At 48.9% G+C, this 20572-nt stretch overlaps 1 protein-coding gene across 2 annotated transcripts in view; it reads right to left on the bottom strand.

Annotated features, from left to right (window-relative positions):
- Nucleotides 1-71: 71 nt before the first annotated feature.
- Nucleotides 72-20572, bottom strand: part of LOC130307918 (uncharacterized) — a 32723-nt gene continuing 12222 nt past the window's right edge. Inside the window, exons 6-11 of one of the 2 annotated variants that reach the window (XM_056552200.1) lie at nt 19027-19149; nt 18568-18755; nt 17280-17476; nt 1827-1924; nt 1348-1758; nt 72-205 (exon numbers count right to left, since the gene is read on the bottom strand). In XM_056552200.1, the coding sequence (XP_056408175.1) occupies nt 1694-1758; nt 1827-1924; nt 17280-17476; nt 18568-18755; nt 19027-19149 (671 nt within the window). In that variant the 3' untranslated portion in view covers nt 72-205; nt 1348-1693. Of the gene's footprint in view, nt 206-1347; nt 1759-1815; nt 1925-17263; nt 17477-18567; nt 18756-19026; nt 19150-20572 lie in introns of those variants that run through there. The other variant, XM_056552201.1, reaches the window with a different exon arrangement.

The following is a 20572-nucleotide window of genomic DNA, read 5'->3' as shown; positions in this document are numbered from 1 at the left end:
TCCAGCTGGAACTTAGGGTTGTCACTGTAGAAGGTCCCAGATCCATCATATCCCCCAATGATGAGGACCCTGCAGAGGCTCCGCCCCTTGCGCTTCTCTTTGTCTGAATCAGTCAGGGAGGAGGAGGTTAAGTTGAGCAGAGTGTGTCCAGCACGGGGCAGCAGCGAACTCCCCCCAAACCTGATGGACGACCAGATCAAGGTGTCTGTAAAGAGGAAAGCCAATGAGTTTGTAGTGGGGGTGCTAAAGACACCCCCACCTTTAGGAGAGATATAAGACACCCCCCCCCCCAGATCACATCTACAGAGGAGACCAACCCCCCCCCCCCCAGATCACATGTACAGAGGAGACCCCCCCCCCCCAGATCACATGTACAGAGGAGACCCCCACCCCCCAGATCACATCTACAGAGGAGACCCCCCCCCCCCCCCAGATCACATCTACAGAGGAGACCCCCCCCCCCCAGATCACATCTACAGAGGAGACCCCCCCCCCCCAGCTCACATCTACAGAGGAGACCCCCCCCAGATCACATCTACAGAGGAGACCCCCCCAGATCACATCTACAGAGGAGAGATATAAGACCCCCCCCCCCAGATCACATCTACAGAGGAGACCCCCCCCAGATCACATCTACAGAGGAGACCCCCCCCCAGTTCACATCTACAGAGGAGACCCCCCCAGTTCACATCTACAGAGGAGAGATATAAGACCCCCCCCCAGATCACATCTACAGAGGAGACCCCCCCCCAGATCACATCTACAGAGGAGACCCCCCCCAGATCACATCTACAGAGGAGACCCCCCCCCAGATCACATCTACAGAGGAGAGATATAAGACCCCCCCCCCCAGATCACATCTACAGAGGAGACCCCCCCCCAGATCACATCTACAGAGGAGACCCCCCCCCCCCAGTTCACATCTACAGAGGAGACCCCCCCCAGTTCACATCTACAGAGGAGAGATATAAGACCCCCCCCAGATCACATCTACAGAGGAGACCCCCCCCCAGATCACATCTACAGAGGAGACCCCCCCCCAGATCACATCTACAGAGGAGACCCCCCCCAGATCACATCTACAGAGGAGACCCCCCCCCCAGATCACATCTACAGAGGAGACCCCCCCCCCCCCAGATCACATCTACAGAGGAGACCCCCCCCCCCAGTTCACATCTACAGAGGAGAGATATAAGACCCCCCCCCCCCCCCCAGATCACATCTACAGAGGAGACCCCCCCCCCCAGATCAAATCTACAGAGGAGACCCCCCCCCCCAAGATCACATCTACAGGAGAGATATAAGGCCCCCCCCCCAGATCACATCTACAGAGCCCCCGGCACTTACCAAGATTGAGGATGAAGGCGTCCATCAAGAAGCCGCTGCCAGAACAACCGCCATGGATGAGGAGCCGCTGCTCTGACACCTGCATGGCAGCATGGAAGCTTCCGGAGACAAGATGGTTTTATACAGGGGGTTATAATCGACAGAGGAAGCGGGTGCCAGGGAGACGGGGGGGTCCAGAGGAAGGGGGCACCAGGGAGACAGGGGGGTTCCACAAAGAAAGGGGGCGTGACGGGGGGGGGGGGGGGGGAGGTGTTGATGTCCACAGAGAAAAGGGACAATCAGTAAGGAATCTATCATGAAGGTGATGGGCAGGAGGGCAATTGGTGACGTGCTCGGGGGCGCAGTCTCACCAGCGTGGGGACGGCCTCTCAGACGAGGAAGGATAGGACACCGCTGTATACTCCATGTAACCTGCAGAGCAGTGCATTGTGGGTAATCTGTATATCATCACACACGTTACACAGCAGACAGATCCTCACCCAAGTCCAGAATGTGAACGTCATTGAGATAAACGGCAGACGGAGACCGCCGACCCCCGAACAGGATGAGACGGCTACCAAGGAGCGAAGCGCTGTGACTGCAAGAGGGGAGCAAAGAGACCACGTGAGCCCGAGAGACCCCAAAACTTATTCAACTCACCCCAAATACCCCCCCAAACCTAAAAGTCATCATAACACCCAAAATATCCCCCCAAACCTAAAAGTCATCATAACACCCAAAATACCCCCCCAAACCTAAAAGTCATCATAACACCCAAAATACCCCCCCCAAACCTAAAAGTCATCATAACACCCAAAATATCCCCCCCCAAACCTAAAAGTCATCATAACACCCAAAATATCCCCCCCCCCCCAAACCTAAAAGTCATCATAACACCCAAAATACCCCCCCAAACCTTAAAGTCATCATAACACCCAAAATATCCCCCCCCCCAAACCTTAAAGTCATCATAACACCCAAAATACCCCCCCAAACCTAAAAGTCATCATAACACCCAAAATACCCCCCCAAACCTTAGTCATCATAACACCCAAAATACCCCCCCAAACCTTAGTCATGATAACACCCAAAATACCCCCCCAAACCTCAAAGGTCATCATAATAGAAAATTAAACACATCTCACCCAGATAGGACCACCACCTGTGCGCGGACCCACCGGACCCGCCTCCAGCTTCTCAAGCAGCAATCTCGGAAAAAGGAAAATTGTCCAGCATTCGGGTGAAGTCCAACAGGGTATGACTTTATTTAGGCTTGCACATACACGATTAAAATACTGACGCGTTTCACGCTTTCGCGCTTAGTCATAGGGATAAGACACTTGTTAAGTTCATATATAAATACTAAAAACTAGTCAGATGTTTAAATGACGTACAGAAATGGAAAAAAATCCGGTCTAGATTCGGACAACACCGAAATTCAGAAACGGATTAACAATTCTTCATTATTTGGACTGTGTTCACACCACGGATAGTCTGCGGCCAAAGTAATCATCGTACCACTAATCACATGTACTGCATGTGCCAATCTATTCGCTATTTATCTTCTACCAACTCGTTTGAGATGAATACAGGTAGGGATCGCCTATACGGAGAGAAAAACACTTCTATAAATGGAAGTCTCTATAAATTCATTTTTATTATTCATTTTTTTATTTATTGTTATTTATAGTCTAATTATTTTACACTTTTAAATAATTTATGAAGATTTATTGAACATTAAAGTTTTTCGTTGTATTTCAGGTTGTTTTATCGTCTGAGTTTTATAAACAACTATTTTTACAATAATTACTTAAAGGGGGGAGAAAGTGGGGGGGAAAATATTATATTTTTTATTAAATTATTTTATATTTTAATTTTTATATATTTTCTATGTATTAATTATTTTATTTTATTATCTTTTTAATTAATTTTAATTTTTATTATTTATTTTTTGTAAATCATAAATTTTACTCACTTAATTTGTGTTAATTATTGTTACGCCGAGCGCTCCGGGTCCCCGCTCCTCCCCGGAGCGCTCGCTACACTCTCTCCGCTGCAGCGCTCCGGTCAGATCCACTGACCCGGGGCGCTGCGATTCTGCTGCCAGCCGGGATGCGATTCGCGATGCGGGTAGCGCCCGCTCGCGATGCGCACCCCGGCTCCCGTACCTGACTCGCTCTCCCTCGGTCCTGTCCCGGCGCGCGCGGCCCCGCTCCCTAGGGCGCGCGCCGGGTCTTTGCGATTTAAAGGGCCACTGCGCCGCTGATTGGCGCAGTGATTCCAATTAGTGTCTTCACCTGTGCACTTCCCTATATCACCTCACTTCCCCTGCACTCCCTCGCCGGATCTTGTTGCCATTGTGCCAGTGAAAGCGTTTCCTTGTATGTTCCTAGCCTGTGTTCCAGACCTCCTGCCGTTGCCCCTGACTACGATCCTTGCTGCCTGCCCCGACCTTCTGCTACGTCCGACCTTGCTTCTGTCTACTCCCTTGTACCGCGCCTATCTTCAGCAGCCAGAGAGGTTGAGCCGTTGCTAGTGGATACGACCTGGTCACTACCGCCGCAGCAAGACCATCCCGCTTTGCGGCGGGCTCTGGTGAAAACCAGTAGTGACTTAGAACCGATCCACTAGCACGGTCCACGCCAATCCCTCTCTGGCACAGAGGATCCACTACCTGCCAGCCGGCATCGTGACAGTAGATCCGGCCATGGATCCCGCTGAAGTTCCTCTGCCAGTTGTCGCTGACCTCACCACGGTGGTCGCCCAGCAGTCACAACAGATAGCGCAACAAGGCCAACAGCTGTCTCAACTGACCGTTATGCTACAACAGTTACTACCACAGCTTCAGCAGTCATCTCCTCCGCCAGCTCCTGCACCTCCTCCGCAGCGAGTGGCCGCTCCTGGGCTACGCCTATCCTTGCCGGATAAATTTGATGGGGACTCTAAGTTTTGCCGTGGCTTTCTTTCCCAATGTTCCCTGCATCTGGAGATGATGTCGGACCTGTTTCCCACTGAAAGGTCTAAGGTGGCTTTCGTAGTCAGCCTTCTGTCCGGAAAAGCCCTGTCATGGGCCACACCGCTCTGGGACCGCAATGACCCTGTCACTGCCTCTGTACACTCCTTCTTCTCGGAAGTCCGAAGTGTCTTTGAGGAACCTGCCCGAGCCTCTTCTGCTGAGACTGCCCTGTTGAACCTGGTCCAGGGTAATTCTTCCGTTGGCGAGTATGCCGTACAATTCCGTACTCTTGCTTCAGAATTGTCCTGGAATAATGAGGCCCTCTGCGCGACCTTTAAAAAAGGCCTATCCAGCAACATTAAAGATGTTCTGGCCACACGAGAAATTCCTGCTAATCTACATGAACTTATTCACCTAGCCACTCGCATTGACATGCGTTTTTCCGAAAGGCGTCAGGAGCTCCGCCAAGATATGGACTCTGTTCGCACGAGGCGTTTCTTCTCCTCGGCTCCTCTCTCCTCTGGTCCCCTGCAATCTGTTCCTGTGCCTCCCGCCGTGGAGGCTATGCAGGTCGACCGGTCTCGCCTGACACCTCAAGAGAGGACACGACGCCGCATGGAGAACCTCTGCCTGTACTGTGCTAGTACCGAACACTTCCTGAGGGATTGTCCTATCCGTCCTCCCCGCCTGGAAAGACGTCCGCTGACTCCGCACAAAGGAGAGACAGTCCTTGATGTCTACTCTGCTTCTCCACGTCTTACTGTGCCTGTGCGGATGTCTGCCTCTGCCTTCTCCTTCTCTACCGTGGCCTTCTTGGACTCTGGATCTGCAGGAAATTTTATTTTGGCCTCTCTCGTCAACAGGTTCAACATCCCAGTGACCAGTCTCGCCAGACCCCTTTACATCAATTGTGTAAACAATGAAAGATTGGACTGTACCATACGCTTCCGCACGGAGCCCCTTCTAATGAGCATCGGATCTCATCACGAGAGGATTGAACTTTTGGTCCTCCCCAATTGCACCTCGGAAATTCTCCTTGGACTTCCCTGGCTTCAACTTCATTCCCCAACCCTGGATTGGTCCACTGGGGAGATCAAGAGTTGGGGGCCCTCTTGTTCCAAGGACTGTCTAAGACCGGTTCCCAGTAACCCTTGCCGTGACTCTGTGGTTCCCTCAGTAACCGGTCTCCCTAAGGCCTATATGGACTTCGCGGATGTTTTCTGCAAAAAACAAGCTGAGACTCTACCTCCTCACAGGCCTTATGATTGCCCTATCGACCTCCTCCCGGGTACTACTCCACCCCGGGGCAGAATTTATCCTCTCTCTGCCCCAGAGACTCTTGCCATGTCTGAGTATGTCCAGGAAAATTTAAAAAAGGGCTTTATCCGTAAATCCTCCTCTCCTGCCGGAGCTGGATTTTTCTTTGTGTCCAAAAAAGATGGCTCCCTACGTCCTTGCATTGACTACCGCGGTCTTAATAAAATCACGGTTAAGAACCGCTACCCCCTACCCCTCATCTCTGAACTCTTTGATCGCCTCCAAGGTGCCCACATCTTTACTAAATTGGACTTAAGAGGCGCCTATAACCTCATCCGCATCAGAGAGGGGGATGAGTGGAAAACGGCGTTTAACACCAGAGATGGACACTTTGAGTATCTGGTCATGCCCTTTGGCCTGTGCAACGCCCCTGCTGTCTTCCAAGACTTTGTCAATGAAATTTTTCGTGATCTATTATACTCCTGTGTTGTTGTATATCTGGACGATATCCTAATTTTTTCTGCCAATCTAGAAGAACACCGCCAGCATGTCCGTATGGTTCTTCAGAGACTTCGTGACAATCAACTCTATGCCAAAATTGAGAAATGTCTGTTTGAATGCCAATCTCTTCCTTTTCTAGGATATTTGGTCTCTGGCCAGGGACTACAAATGGATCCAGACAAACTCTCTGCCGTCTTAGATTGGCCACGCCCCTCCGGACTCCGTGCTATCCAACGCTTTTTGGGGTTCGCCAATTATTACAGGCAATTTATTCCACATTTTTCTACCGTTGTGGCCCCTATCGTGGCTTTAACCAAAAAAAATGCCGATCCCAAGTCGTGGCCTCCTCAAGCGGAAGACGCCTTTAAACGACTCAAGTCTGCCTTTTCTTCGGCTCCCGTGCTCTCCAGACCTGACCCCTCCAAACCCTTCCTATTGGAGGTTGATGCCTCCTCAGTGGGAGCTGGAGCTGTTCTTTTACAAAAAAATTCTTCCGGGCATGCTGTCACTTGTGGTTTTTTTTCTAGGACCTTCTCTCCGCAACACATCATTCCACCTGACTGCCTGATCTCCACTTCTCCAGCCTCCATCAGGCAAACTCCTCCAGGAAAGACCTTTGTTTCTCCACGCCAACGCCTCGGAATCCTCAAATGGGGTCACTCCTCCCATCTCGCTGGTCATGGGGGCATCAAGAAATCTGTGCAACTCATCTCCCGCTTCTATTGGTGGCCGACTCTGGAGACGGATGTTGTGGACTTTGTGCGAGCCTGCACTATCTGTGCCCGGGATAAGACTCCTCGCCAGAAGCCCGCTGGTTTTCTTCATCCCCTGCCTGTCCCCGAACAGCCTTGGTCTCTGATTGGTATGGATTTTATTACTGATTTACCCCCTTCCCGTGGCAACACTGTTATTTGGGTGGTCGTTGATCGATTCTCCAAAATGGCACATTTCATCCCTCTTCCTGGTCTTCCTTCAGCGCCTCAGTTGGCTAAACAATTTTTTGTACACATTTTTCGTCTTCACGGGTTGCCTACGCAGATCGTCTCGGATAGAGGCGTCCAATTCGTGTCTAAATTCTGGAGGGCTCTCTGTAAACAACTCAAGATTAAATTAAATTTTTCTTCTGCATATCATCCCCAGTCCAATGGACAAGTAGAAAGAATTAACCAAGTCTTGGGTGATTATTTGCGACATTTTGTTTCCTCCCGCCAGGATGACTGGGCAGATCTCCTTCCATGGGCCGAATTCTCGTATAACTTCAGAGTCTCTGAATCTTCCTCCAAATCCCCATTTTTCGTGGTGTACGGCCGTCACCCTCTTCCCCCCCTCCCTACCCCCTTGCCCTCTGGTCTGCCCGCTGTGGATGAAATTTCTCGTGACCTTTCCATTATATGGAGAGAGACCCAAAATTCTCTCTTACAGGCTTCTTCACGCATGAAGAGGTTCGCGGATAAGAAAAGAAGAGCTCCTCCCGTTTTTTCCCCTGGAGACAAGGTATGGCTCTCCGCTAAATATGTCCGCTTCCGTGTCCCTAGCTACAAGTTGGGACCACGCTATCTTGGTCCTTTCAAAATTTTGTGTCAAATTAATCCTGTCTCTTACAAACTTCTTCTTCCTCCTTCTCTTCGTATCCCTAATGCCTTTCACGTCTCTCTTCTTAAACCACTCATCCTCAACCGTTTTTCTCCCAAATCTGTTCCTCCCACTCCTGTTTCCGGCTCCTCGGACATCTTCTCTGTCAAAGAGATCTTAGCCTCTAAAAAGGTCAGAGGGAAAACTTTTTTTTTAGTGGACTGGGAGGGTTGTGGTCCTGAAGAGAGATCCTGGGAACCTGAGGACAACATCCTAGATAAAAGTCTGCTCCTCAGGTTCTCAGGCCCTAAAAAGAGGGGGAGACCCAAGGGGGGGGGTACTGTTACGCCGAGCGCTCCGGGTCCCCGCTCCTCCCCGGAGCGCTCGCTACACTCTCTCCGCTGCAGCGCTCCGGTCAGATCCACTGACCCGGGGCGCTGCGATTCTGCTGCCAGCCGGGATGCGATTCGCGATGCGGGTAGCGCCCGCTCGCGATGCGCACCCCGGCTCCCGTACCTGACTCGCTCTCCCTCAGTCCTGTCCCGGCGCGCGCGGCCCCGCTCCCTAGGGCGCGCGCGCGCCGGGTCTTTGCGATTTAAAGGGCCACTGCGCCGCTGATTGGCGCAGTGATTCCAATTAGTGTCTTCACCTGTGCACTTCCCTATATCACCTCACTTCCCCTGCACTTCCCTGCCGGATCTTGTTGCCATTGTGCCAGTGAAAGCGTTCCTTGTATGTTCCTAGCCTGTGTTCCAGACCTCCTGCCGTTGCCCCTGACTACGATCCTTGCTGCCTGCCCCGACCTTCTGCTACGTCCGACCTTGCTTCTGTCTACTCCCTTGTACCGCGCCTATCTTCAGCAGCCAGAGAGGTTGAGCCGTTGCTAGTGGATACGACCTGGTCACTACCGCCGCAGCAAGACCATCCCGCTTTGCGGCGGGCTCTGGTGAAAACCAGTAGTGACTTAGAACCGATCCACTAGCACGGTCCACGCCAATCCCTCTCTGGCACAGAGGATCCACTACCTGCCAGCCGGCATCGTGACAATTATTCTATATATAAATAGTCCGGTTTTATCTAATTCTTTATTTTACCATAAATGTCTATGTATTCATGTATGGATGATAAATATAGACTACAAAATATGGATTTCGTATATTAACTGAATCCTAATTATTATTTCTTGATATTTACTATATAAAATTATTATTATGCATAATATGTCATGATTATATCTAGCCTATGATTTAGGCCTTGGTGATACCTGGTTTCTAATCCAAACATCCAATAAGTTTCTCGATTAAGTAATTTCCTTTTGATGTCTCCTCCCCTTGGATTATTATTCACTTTTTCTATGCCCATAACTTTCAGGCTACTCATATCCCTATTAAATTTATCAGTCGGGGCATCTGAAATGTCTTCTAATGCTATTTTTTAAAGGATTACTGGTGCACCCACCATATTGCTGCTGGCCGGCGATACAAGAGACCAGATAAACCACTGACTTCGTGTTGCAATTGATATAAGATTTAAGAGGGAATCCGTCTCCCATTGTACAGGATACAAACTCCCTGACAATTTCCATATGAGCACAAGTTATACATTTCCAATACCGCTGTATATTTATTGATGATGCGTTTTATACTTAAATTGACTGCTGTAGGATGTCATAAATGGGGCTTCCTTTTTATTTTACTTTCCTCTTCATTCTGTTGGAATAAGATAAGACATGTACGAAAGAGGTTATTCCAACAGAATGAAGAGGAAAGTAAAATAAAAAGGAAGCCCCATTTATGACATCCTACAGCAGTCAATTTAAGTATAAAACGCATCATCAATAAATATACAGCGGTATTGGAAATGTATAACTTGTGCTCATATGGAAATTGTCAGGGAGTTTGTATCCTGTACAATGGGAGGCGGATTCCCTCTTAAATCTTATATCAATTGCAACACGAAGTCAGTGGTTTATCTGGTCTCTTGTATCGCCGGCCAGCAGCAATATGGTGGGTGCACCAGTAATCCTTTAAAAAATAGCATTAGAAGACATTTCAGATGCCCGGACTGATACATAAAATTTATCTGCATTGAGTAAACATTTTAAAGACATGCACGCAGGGGATATGAGTAGCCTGAAAGTTATGGGCAGAGAAAAAGTGAATAATAATCCAAGGGGAGGAGACATCAAAAGGAAATTACTTAATCGAGAAACTTATTGGATGTTAGTATTAAAAACCAGGTATCACCAAGGCCTAAATCATAGGCTAGATATAATCATGACATAATTATTATGTATAATATTTGCTATATTATATATATATATATATATATATATATATATATATATATATAATATTTTGTAAATAATAAATATCAAGAAATAATAATTAGGATTCAGTTAATATGCGAAATCCATATTTTGTAGTCTATATTTATCATCCATACATTAATACATAGACATATTTATGGTAAAATAAATAATTAGATAAAACCGGACTATATATATATAGAATAACTAACACGAATTAAAGGAGAACTCCGGCATATAAAAATTGTCGCCCATACTGCCAGCAGTAAAAAAATAAAGATGTACATACCTTCCTCCACTCCCCCGGGGCCTCCGGTAACCGGCTCCGGTCTCTGCCGCGATCCACTTGCTGGTTTCCAGTGGTCGGATGAATCAGCCAATCACCAGCCACAGCGCAGTCCGACTTGGCTGGCGATAGGCTGAGCGGCAGTGTGAAAACGCTTCAGGACACAAAATTCTTCACTACACCGGCACCTGCGGCCGAAAACGTCACACTGCCGCTCAGCCTATCGCCGGCCGAGCTGGGACTTCACTGCGGACGGTGATTGGCTGAGCACTGTAAGACTCTCCGACCACCGGCAACCAGGAAGAGGATCACGGCGGAGACCGGAGACGGTTACCGAAGGCCCCGGGGGAGCGGAGGAAGGGATGTACATCTTAATTTTTTTTTTTACTGCCGGCAGTATGGGGGACAATTTTTATATTCTGGAGTTCTCCTTTAAGTGAGTAAAATTTATCATTTACAAAAAATAATAAATAATAAAAATGAAAATTAATTAAAATTATTAATAGAAAATAAATACATTTAATAAAAAATATACATAATAACATTTTCCTCTTTGTTTCTCCCCCCTTTAAGTAATTATTGTAAAAATAGTTGTTTATACAATTCAGACGATAACCTAAAATACAAAGAAAAACTTTAATCTTCAATAAATCTTCATAAATTATTTACAAGTGTAAAATAATAAAAGGTGAATTATACTGACCGATAATTTGTTTTCTGGGAAGTCTCCACGACAGCACCCTGAGATTACCGCTGCCTGATTGGACTGGGAAAAACACTGAGGTTAAAAGACCCTCCCAGAAAACAAATTATCGGTGAGTATAATTCACCTTTCTCTAGTCGTCTCCATGACAATACCAAAGAATTATTAGGGAGGGACCATAGCACCTAGAACTTTACGTCCAAATGCCATGTCTTGACCGGACATAACGTCAAGTCTATAGTGTTTGGAAAAGGTATGTATCCTCTTCCAAGTAGCAGCTTTACAGATCTGCTCCACCGAGGCTGAAGCTTTTTCTGCCCAAGAGGAAGATACTGCACGAGTAGAATGAGCCCTAATCTCTGAGGGGGATCCTTCCCACTAGCTGCATAGGATTCTGAGATGGCTAAACGAATCCACCTAGAGATGGAGCTTTTAGATCTTCTTGTCTCTATTAGGGCCTGCAAATTGTACGAACAGGTTCTTGTCCTTCCTCCAGGTACTGGTAACTTCTCTGTAGTTAAGGACAGCTCTGATATCCAAAAAAAGACGGGATAACAATATCCTGGGATCTGTGGAAGGAAGAAGCAACTTTTGGAATAAAATTTGGGTCTAGTTGAAAAATAATCTTATCTTCCAGTACTCTGAAATAAGGTTGTTGAATGGAAAGAGCCTGGATCTCACTAACCCTACCGGCTGATGTGATGGCTACAAGAAATACTGATTTGATGGTAAGAAGTTTTACAGAAAGAGTTTAAAGGTTCAAAAGGATCTTTTGTTAGAGCTAAGAGGACCGTATTTAGATTCCATGGAGGAAAAGAGTTTTTTTATTCTGGGTCTTAGTCTATTCGTAGCCTTAATGAACCTAGATATATAGATGTCCTCTCCCAGTATGGTCTGGTAGAGGGCACCTAGGGCTGAGACCTGTACTCTAAGGGGGACATGTAGCAAAGATTTTACCCCTGTTTTGTGTGTATTTTTTTGCGCAAAATTTTGCGCAAGCCTTTTTTTTGCGCACGTTTTGGTAGAGCATGTCCTCCAGATGTGGTGATACGGGGTACCTTGGAGTGACATCTATAGTACACATGGATTTATTAACTGCATACTTTTTTTTTACACCAAAAATTTTGCTGCAAGAGCTGTTTTTTTTGCGCAAATATAAGCCATCTTGGACTTAACGTAGCGAGATGCTCTAAATCATTGATTCTATTTTCCAAAGAGTGGATTTAGGAGATGACTATATTTACCCGCAATTTATGAAGCTCATTGCACTTGATTGATAAATTTATCTCTTCTGCACATAATTTAGAATTCGGGAAAAGGGGTAAAATGCTTCTACCATACACAAATAATGATACATGTCCCCCTAAGAGTATTAGGAGAGAGACCCAGATCAAACCCATCCACACCCACATTTAGAAGTAGAAAGCTTACGACTTGCCAAGAGGGTATTGATCACTATCTGAGAATCCCTTTTTCTCTAGCAGGAATTTTTCAGAATCCATGCTGATAGACTGAGCTCTGAACTTGTCTGTGTAGGACTGGTCCCTGAGAGAGCAGGTCCTGGTGAGCAGGAAACATAATTGGCTTGTGTAGGCTCATGGACTGTAGAAGAGCAAACCATCCCCTCCTGGGCCAGAATTGAGCAACTAAGATCAGGGTACACTTCTCCCGACAACTTTTGAAGGACCCTGGGAATTACCGGAATAGGAGGGAAGGCATATGCCAGACTGAAGTCCCATGGCTGGGCTGAGGCATCTATTGCTGCCGGATGGTCCCTTGGATTGAGGCAAAAGAATGCTTCTGTTTTCCTGTTTTTTCTGGTGGAAAACAAGTCGATTTGGGGACCACCCCATCTTTCTGTTATCAGACTGAAAGCCCAGTCCGCAAGGCACCATTCTCCCGGGTCTAGGGTCTGTCTGCTGAGAAAGTCCGCCTGTAGATTCCAGACTCCTCTGAGATGTACAGCTGTTATGGATAGAATTGTCTCTTCCGCCCAAGAAAAAATGTTGCCTGCTATTGACTGGAGATGGCTGTGTCTGGGACCCATCTTGATGACGGATAAAGGATACTGCCATGGTATTGTCTGTGTGAAGAAGAATGTGTCTGCTTCTGCAAGATGTTTCTAGGTGTTGGGGGACATCCATATGGCTAGAAGCTCCCTTAGGTTCGAGGATTTCTGAGCTAGAACAGGTCCACATCTGCCCTGAAATGTTTGATCCTCTGTGTGGGCCCCCCAACCCCACGTACTGGCATCTGTGATGACGACTAGGGGATTTTCCTGAAACCAATAAACCCCCTGACTTAGGATTGTTTGGGAGCACCACCAACCTAACAGATCTTTTACAGGAATCAGTACACTCTTCTCCAAGGAAAATAGGGATTTGTCCCACACTGCAAGGAGCCATGTTTGTAGTGGTCTCGAGTGAAATTGGGCCCACCTGACTGACGGAATGCAGGACGTCAGGTGACCCAATACTGACATGGCATAACGGATTGAGCAAGACCTCCTTGCACAAAATTCTGCTATTAGCTGCTAAATGTTCAACCTCTTTGCTGGCGGAAGGAAAGATTGTTGAAGATTTGAATTTAGGAGAACTAAGAATTATTTTACTGGGCTGGGAGAAAGGTCGGACTTTTCTAAGTTGAGAATCCAGCCTAGATCCTGAAGGACCTGAATGATCCTGTGAATGTGGACCTGTAAGCGAGGAACAGAATCCGCCACTACCAGAATGTCGTCCAGATAGGGAATAATAATCGACTCCTTCCTCAGAAGGGACACCACCTCCGACATGAGTTTTGTAAATATGCGGGGGGCAGAAGAGAGCCTGAAGGGCAGGCAGACAAACCGGTAGTGATGGATTCTACCCTCCCAGGAAACGGCAAACCTCAGGAACTGCTGAGATTCCTTGTGGATTAGCAGATGGTAATAGGCATCTTTCAAATCTAGAGTTGCCATTACTGAATTTTCTTTTATAAGAGCCACTGCTGATTTTACCGTTTCCATTTTGAATTTTCTGTACTTTACAAATTTGTTCAGGGGTTTCAAATATATTATGGTTCTGAATTTCACACTCTGTTTTTTCACCACAAACAGGCGAGTGTAATGTCCTTGTCTGAGATGGTGAAAGGGGAACTTGGACGACTGTGCCCAACTTTAATAAGTGGGGGGCAAAAAAGGTCAACGGAGCCCCCACAGGGATTGCTTCTTGGTATCGGATTCATTCAGGGAGGGATTGAGAATGAATCCTCTGCCACCTTTGTTATAAGACCAGCGTCCTGTCTTTCCTTTCCCTCCTCTATAAGCCTGACTTGGTTGGCATAGGAGACGAAAGGGAGTTTTCTTTTTTGGTTCTGCCTTTTCTCGAGGAAACCATTTTTTGATTATCAGATGCTTTAGCTAAGATGGAGTCTAACTCAGGACCAAATACAAACTGACCGTGGAAGGGAAGTGATCATAACTTGGATTTTGATGCTAGATCCCCAGACCAGGATTTTAACCATAACACACGATAATACCGCTGTACGTGCGGATAATCTGACAGACTCAGCAGAAGCATCTGACAAAAAGTTTAAGGCCATTTTAAGGAGAGGGAGAGACTCAAGAATTTGTTCACAGGGTTTATCCCCCTGAAGATGCCGGTGTAACTGATGAAGCCGTACAACAAGGGTCTTATGAATGTTGCTATGGACTGGGAAAGAAAGAATCTTTTTATCTCCCAGCCCTCCAAAAAGTTTGTCCTGAACTTCTTCTATTCCAAAGGTGGATCTTATGGCTCTGATCAATTCCTCTGTATCCTCTGGGCTAAACAGGAATTTTCTGAAACCAAGGTCGTCCTCTACCTCAGGACATTCAACCACTTCTTCTCCAATGTCCCTGAGCAGCGGAACTTTCCTCTGAATCAGAGAAGGTAAATATCTTCGGCTTTTTTGGCTCTTTAACCACAGCTGAGGTAGAAGCTTTAAAGGCCTGCATCTCTGTGCGGATAAGATGTTTGATCTCTGTCATAAGGTCAGGGGTTTCCTCCCTAACTAAATTCACCAAACATTTCTTACATATCGGCTTCTTTGAAGAAATAACACACAGTCCTTTTTACATAAAATTCCTTTTAGTATGTTTAGGTTTGGGGACAGTAATATCCTTTTCTCCCTGAAATGAAAAATAAGGGATGAAAGGATCAGAAAAGAATACCGTATATACTCGAGTATAAGCCGAGTTTTTCAGCACGATTTTTCGTGCTGAAATGCCCCCCTCGGCTTATACTAGAGTGAACTCTCCCTCTGTCAATTCCTTCTCAGTGGTCTCCAACCTGCGGGCCTCCAGATGTTGCAAAACTACAACTCCCGGGCATGCTGGGAGTTGTAGTTTTGAAACATCTGGAGGTCCGCAGGTTGAAGACCACTGTGGCCTTTGTCATCATCCAGATGCCCCTTTAGTTTTCTACTCACCTCCCCTTGGTGGGAAGGAAGGGCGAGTTGATCCGGGCCATCTATTCTGCAGTGACCGTCCAAGAGGGAGGGTTAGTCGTTTCGGGCTCTCCATCTTCTCCTCTCCGGCCGGCCCCGGACTAGTGACGTTGCATTGACGGAGACGCACAGGGACGTCCGTGATATCCCTGTGCGTCATCATCAAGGCAACGTCACTAATCCGGGGCCGGCCCAGAGCTGAGAAGAGGGCTCCAGTAAAGATGGATTGACAGGCGGTAATGATGACAGGGTGATGATGATGGGGGTTATAATGATGGGGCTCTGGATGATGACGGGGGTCTGGATGATGATAGAGGGGGGGATGATGTATTTCCCACCCTAGGCTTATAGTAGAGTCAATAACTTTTTTTTTTTTTTTTTTTTTTTTTTTTTTCCTCCCCCTGGGTTTTTGGGATGAAATTAGGGGCCTCTACTTATATTTGGGTCGGCTTATACTCGAGTATATACAGTAACTGTAGATAGGCTCTGGGAAAAACCACATAGCCCTCTGTACTCACGGATCCCGGATTCTGCAGCGTCTCACCCTCAGGGATCTTCGCTGGAGTATCCATCCTGGAAGCTCCGTGCAGCAGCCCAAAAAGCAGGAGACGCTAGACTAAGGTTCCTTTAATAGAGGATCCTGTCTGCACTCCGGAAGCGATCCCAATTTTGAATTTGCCCGTCTCCAAATCCTATAGGGCAGGTCGGTCATGTGACGCATCCCCCCCCCCCCCCCCCCCCCCCCTGCCGGAAGTGACGTCAGACGAACGCAGAGGACTGGGAATCCAGCCGGAACTGCTCCCACTATACCGGAAGTGAGGTCAGACGCTGTCCGGCCTGAGATCGCTTCCACGGGACCAGACTGAAGGCCTCGCGCGACGCTGAAAAAAACCGCACGGGAGCAGAAGAGAAACCGGAGCCCTGATCCGCTCCCTATCGCTCCTAACTCCGCATCAGCCAGACTTGGACGCGGCAGGAGTAGGTAAGAAGTATAGTAAAAAAAAAATAAGTGAAAAAATAAACTGTAATGCGGGATCCATCTCCCGCACCTCTCAGGTTACCTGCCCGGATCAGGACAGAGAAAAACACTGGAGGGAGAGGAAGGGGAGGGTCTGTTAACCTCTCAGTGTTTTTCCCTGTCCAATCAGGTGGAGGCAATCTCAGGGTGCTGTCGTGGAGACGACTAGAGAAAGACTATAAATAATAACTATAAATAAATAAAAAATTAATAAAAATGAATTTATAGAGACTTCCATTTATAGAAGTGTTTTTCTCTCCGTATAGGCGATCCCTACATGTATTCATCTCAAACGAGTTCGTAGAAGATAAATAGCGAATAGATTGGCACATGCAGTACATGTGATTAGTGGTACGATGATTACTTTGGCCGCAGACTATCCGTGGTGTGAACACAGTCCAAATAATGTAGAATTTTGTTAATCCGTTTCTGAATTTCGGTGTTGTCCGAATCTAGACCGGATTTTTCCATTTCTGTACGTCATTTAAACATGTGACTAGTTTTTAGTATTTATATATGTACTTAACAAGTGTCTTATCCCTATGACTAAGCGCGAAAGCGTGAAACGCGTCAGTATTTTAATCGTGTATGTGCAAGCCTAAATAAATTCATGCCCTGTTGGACTTCACCCGAATGCTGGACAATTTTCCTTTCTATAAGTCATCATAACACCCAAAATACCCCCCCAAACCTAAGTCACAACACCCCAAATCCCCCCAAACCTTAAAGTCATCATAACACCCCAAACTATGATATAAAGTATACGTAGTAAGGCTCGGGGGGGGGGGGGGATTTTGTGACCTCTGTAGCCCAGGGGAGGGTCACAGATGGGGTATCAGGGCATCACCCCTTCTGTGGGTCACAGCGATTACCTGAATTTCTCCTCACCCGTATCTGGGCAGCGGCCGCTCGCCCTCCACGATGGGCTGATACCAGATCTTGTAATCAGGATTGAAGATATAAAGGGAATTGGTGCAGACTCCAGAATCGGCTCCAACTTGTGGGCACAGACCCCCGAACACGTAGAGCTCCCGCTGGTACATGGTGGCCGTGTGATATGATAACGTGGGCACCTTCCCCACCGCCTGCAGCAGAGGACACAGGTCACCTCTACCCCCGTCCACCACTGCCGCCGCCACTCACAGCCGCCGCCGCCACTCACAGCCGCCACTACTCACAGCCACTCTCAGCCGCCACTGCCGCCGCCACTACAGCCGCCACTCACAGCCGCCACTGCCGCCGTCATTCACAGCCGCCACTGCCGCCGTCACTCACAGCCGCCACTGCCGCCGTCACTCACAGCCGCCATCAGCCACAGCCGCCATCAGCCACAGCCGCCATCAGCCACAGCCGCCATCACTCACAGCCGCCACTGCCGCCATCACTCACAGCCGCCACTGCCGCCATCACTCACAGCCGCCATTACTCACAGCCGCCACTGCCGCCATCACTCACAGCCGCCATTACTCACAGCCGCCACTGCCGCCGCCGCCACTGCCGCCATCACTCACAGCCGCCACTGCCGCCATCACTCACAGCCACTCTCAGCCGCCACTGCCGCCGCCACTACAGCCGCCACTCACAGCCGCCACTGCCGCCGTCATTCACAGCCGCCACTGCCGCCGTCACTCACAGCCGCCACTGCCGCCGTCACTCACAGCCGCCATCAGCCACAGCCGCCATCAGCCACAGCCGCCATCAGCCACAGCCGCCACTGCCGCCACCACTCACAGCCGCCACTGCCGCCATCACTCACAGCCGCCACTGCCGCCATCACTCACAGCCGCCATTACTCACAGCCGCCACTGCCGCCATCACTCACAGCCGCCATTACTCACAGCCGCCACTGCCGCCATCACTCACAGCCGCCACTGCCGCCGCCGCCACTGCCGCCATCACTCACAGCCGCCACTGCCGCCATCAGCCACAGCCGCCATCAGCCACAGCCGCCATCAGCCACAGCCGCCACTGCCGCCATCACTCACAGCCGCCACTGCCGCCATCACTCACAGCCGCCACTGCCGCCATTACTCACAGCCGCCACTGCCGCCATTACTCACAGCCGCCACTGCCGCCATTACTCACAGCCGCCACTGCCGCCATTACCCACTGCCGCCATTACTCACAGCCGCCACTGCCGCCATTACTCACAGCCGCCACTGCCGCCATTACTCACAGCCACCAGTGTCCACTTCCAGTCCAGTGTGTCCAGCACATAGACATTGCTGAGCCAGCTCTTCTCCTGCTTCCCACCAAACACAAACACTTTTTTTGCCTCAGGGTCAAAGGTTGCAGTGTGGCCCTTGGAGCACTGGGGAGCGGATCCAGAACACAGGCTGTCCATCTGGAACCAGAAGTCACTGTCTGAGAGGGGCCAAGAAGAAAAAGGTCAGGAAGTGAAGGTTAAAGATATTCCCAAATAGAACCCTGTTTAATGTCATCCCACAAGAGCAGCGGGCACGGTCACCGGTCGCCTATCCCCGGAGTCCAGCACCGACCTTGCGTTCTTCACACCCATCACTGCCCCCTGGTGGTCCCCTCTAGGGTCGGCTCTTTATGACACATATAAGGCCAGGGCACACTGTGATGCCCACATCTGTCTGGGCTCCAGCGGGGACATTTCTGGGACCCCTACCTAGTTCCAGCTTCCACAGCGAGTCCGGACTTGGCTTCTCATTGGCTCCTTCTCCTCCAATTAAAATGGCTGTTTGTGGATCACAGAGGCAGGTGCTGTGGCCCCACCGAGCGGAGGGACATACTGGGGGGAATGTAGAAGAAAAGTGACGACTGGGGGGGGGGGGGGGGGGGGGTCACATCAAACCATAAACTGTGCACTCACGGGACAAGAGAAGTGGTACTGTGCACCGCCCATACAGAAGAGAAGTGATATTGTGCACTGCCCATTCACACACAGAAGAGAAGTGGTACTGTGCACCGCCCATACAGAAGAGAAGTGATATTGTGCATCGCCCATTCACACACACAGAAGAGAAGTAGTGCTGTGCACCGCCCATTCACACACACAGAAGAGAAGTAGTGCTGTGCACCTCCCATTCACACACACAGAAGAGAAGTAGTGCTGTGCACCGCCCATTCACACACACACAGAAGAGAAGTAGTGCTGTGCACCGCCCATTCACACACACACAGAAGAGAAGTAGTGCTGTGCACCGCCCATTCACACACACACACAGAAGAGAAGTAGTGCTGTGCACCGCCCATTCACACACACACACACACACACAGAAGAGAAGTAGTGCTGTGCACCGCCCATTCACACACACACACAGAAGAGAAGTAGTGCTGTGCACCGCCCATTCACACACACACACAGAAGAGAAGTAGTGCTGTGCACTGCCCATTCACACACACACACACACAGAAGAGAAGTAGTGCTGTGCACCGCCCATTCACACACACACACACAGAAGAGAAGTAGTGCTGTGCACCGCCCATTCACACACACACACACACACAGAAGAGAAGTAGTGCTGTGCACCGCCCATTCACACACACACACACACAGAAGAGAAGTAGTGCTGTGCACCGCCCATTCACACACACACACACACAGAAGAGAAGTAGTGCTGTGCACCGCCCATTCACACACACACACACAGAAGAGAAGTAGTGCTGTGCACCGCCCATTCACACACACACACAGAAGAGTAGTGCTGTGCACCGCCCATTCACACACACACACAGAAGAGAAGTAGTGCTGTGCACCGCCCATTCACACACACACACAGAAGAGAAGTAGTGCTGTGCACCGCCCATTCACACACACACACAGAAGAGAAGTAGTGCTGTGCACCGCCCATTCACACACACACACACAGAAGAGAAGTAGTGCTGTGCACCGCCCATTCACACACACAGAAGAGAAGTAGTGCTGTGCACCTCCCATTCACACACACAGAAGAGAAGTAGTGCTGTGCACCGCCCATTCACACACACAGAAGAGAAGTAGTGCTGTGCACCGCCCATTCACACACACACACAGAAGAGAAGTAGTGCTGTGCACCGCCCATTCACACACACACAGAAGAGAAGTAGTGCTGTGCACCGCCCATTCACACACACACAGAAGAGAAGTAGTGCTGTGCACCGCCCATTCACACACACACAGAAGAGAAGTAGTGCTGTGCACCGCCCATTCACACACACACAGAAGAGAAGTA

Source organism: Hyla sarda, unplaced genomic scaffold, assembly GCF_029499605.1.
Source record: "Hyla sarda isolate aHylSar1 unplaced genomic scaffold, aHylSar1.hap1 scaffold_1444, whole genome shotgun sequence".
Lineage (NCBI taxonomy): Eukaryota > Metazoa > Chordata > Amphibia > Anura > Hylidae > Hyla > Hyla sarda.
This window is presented reverse-complemented; position numbering and strand designations above follow the sequence as displayed.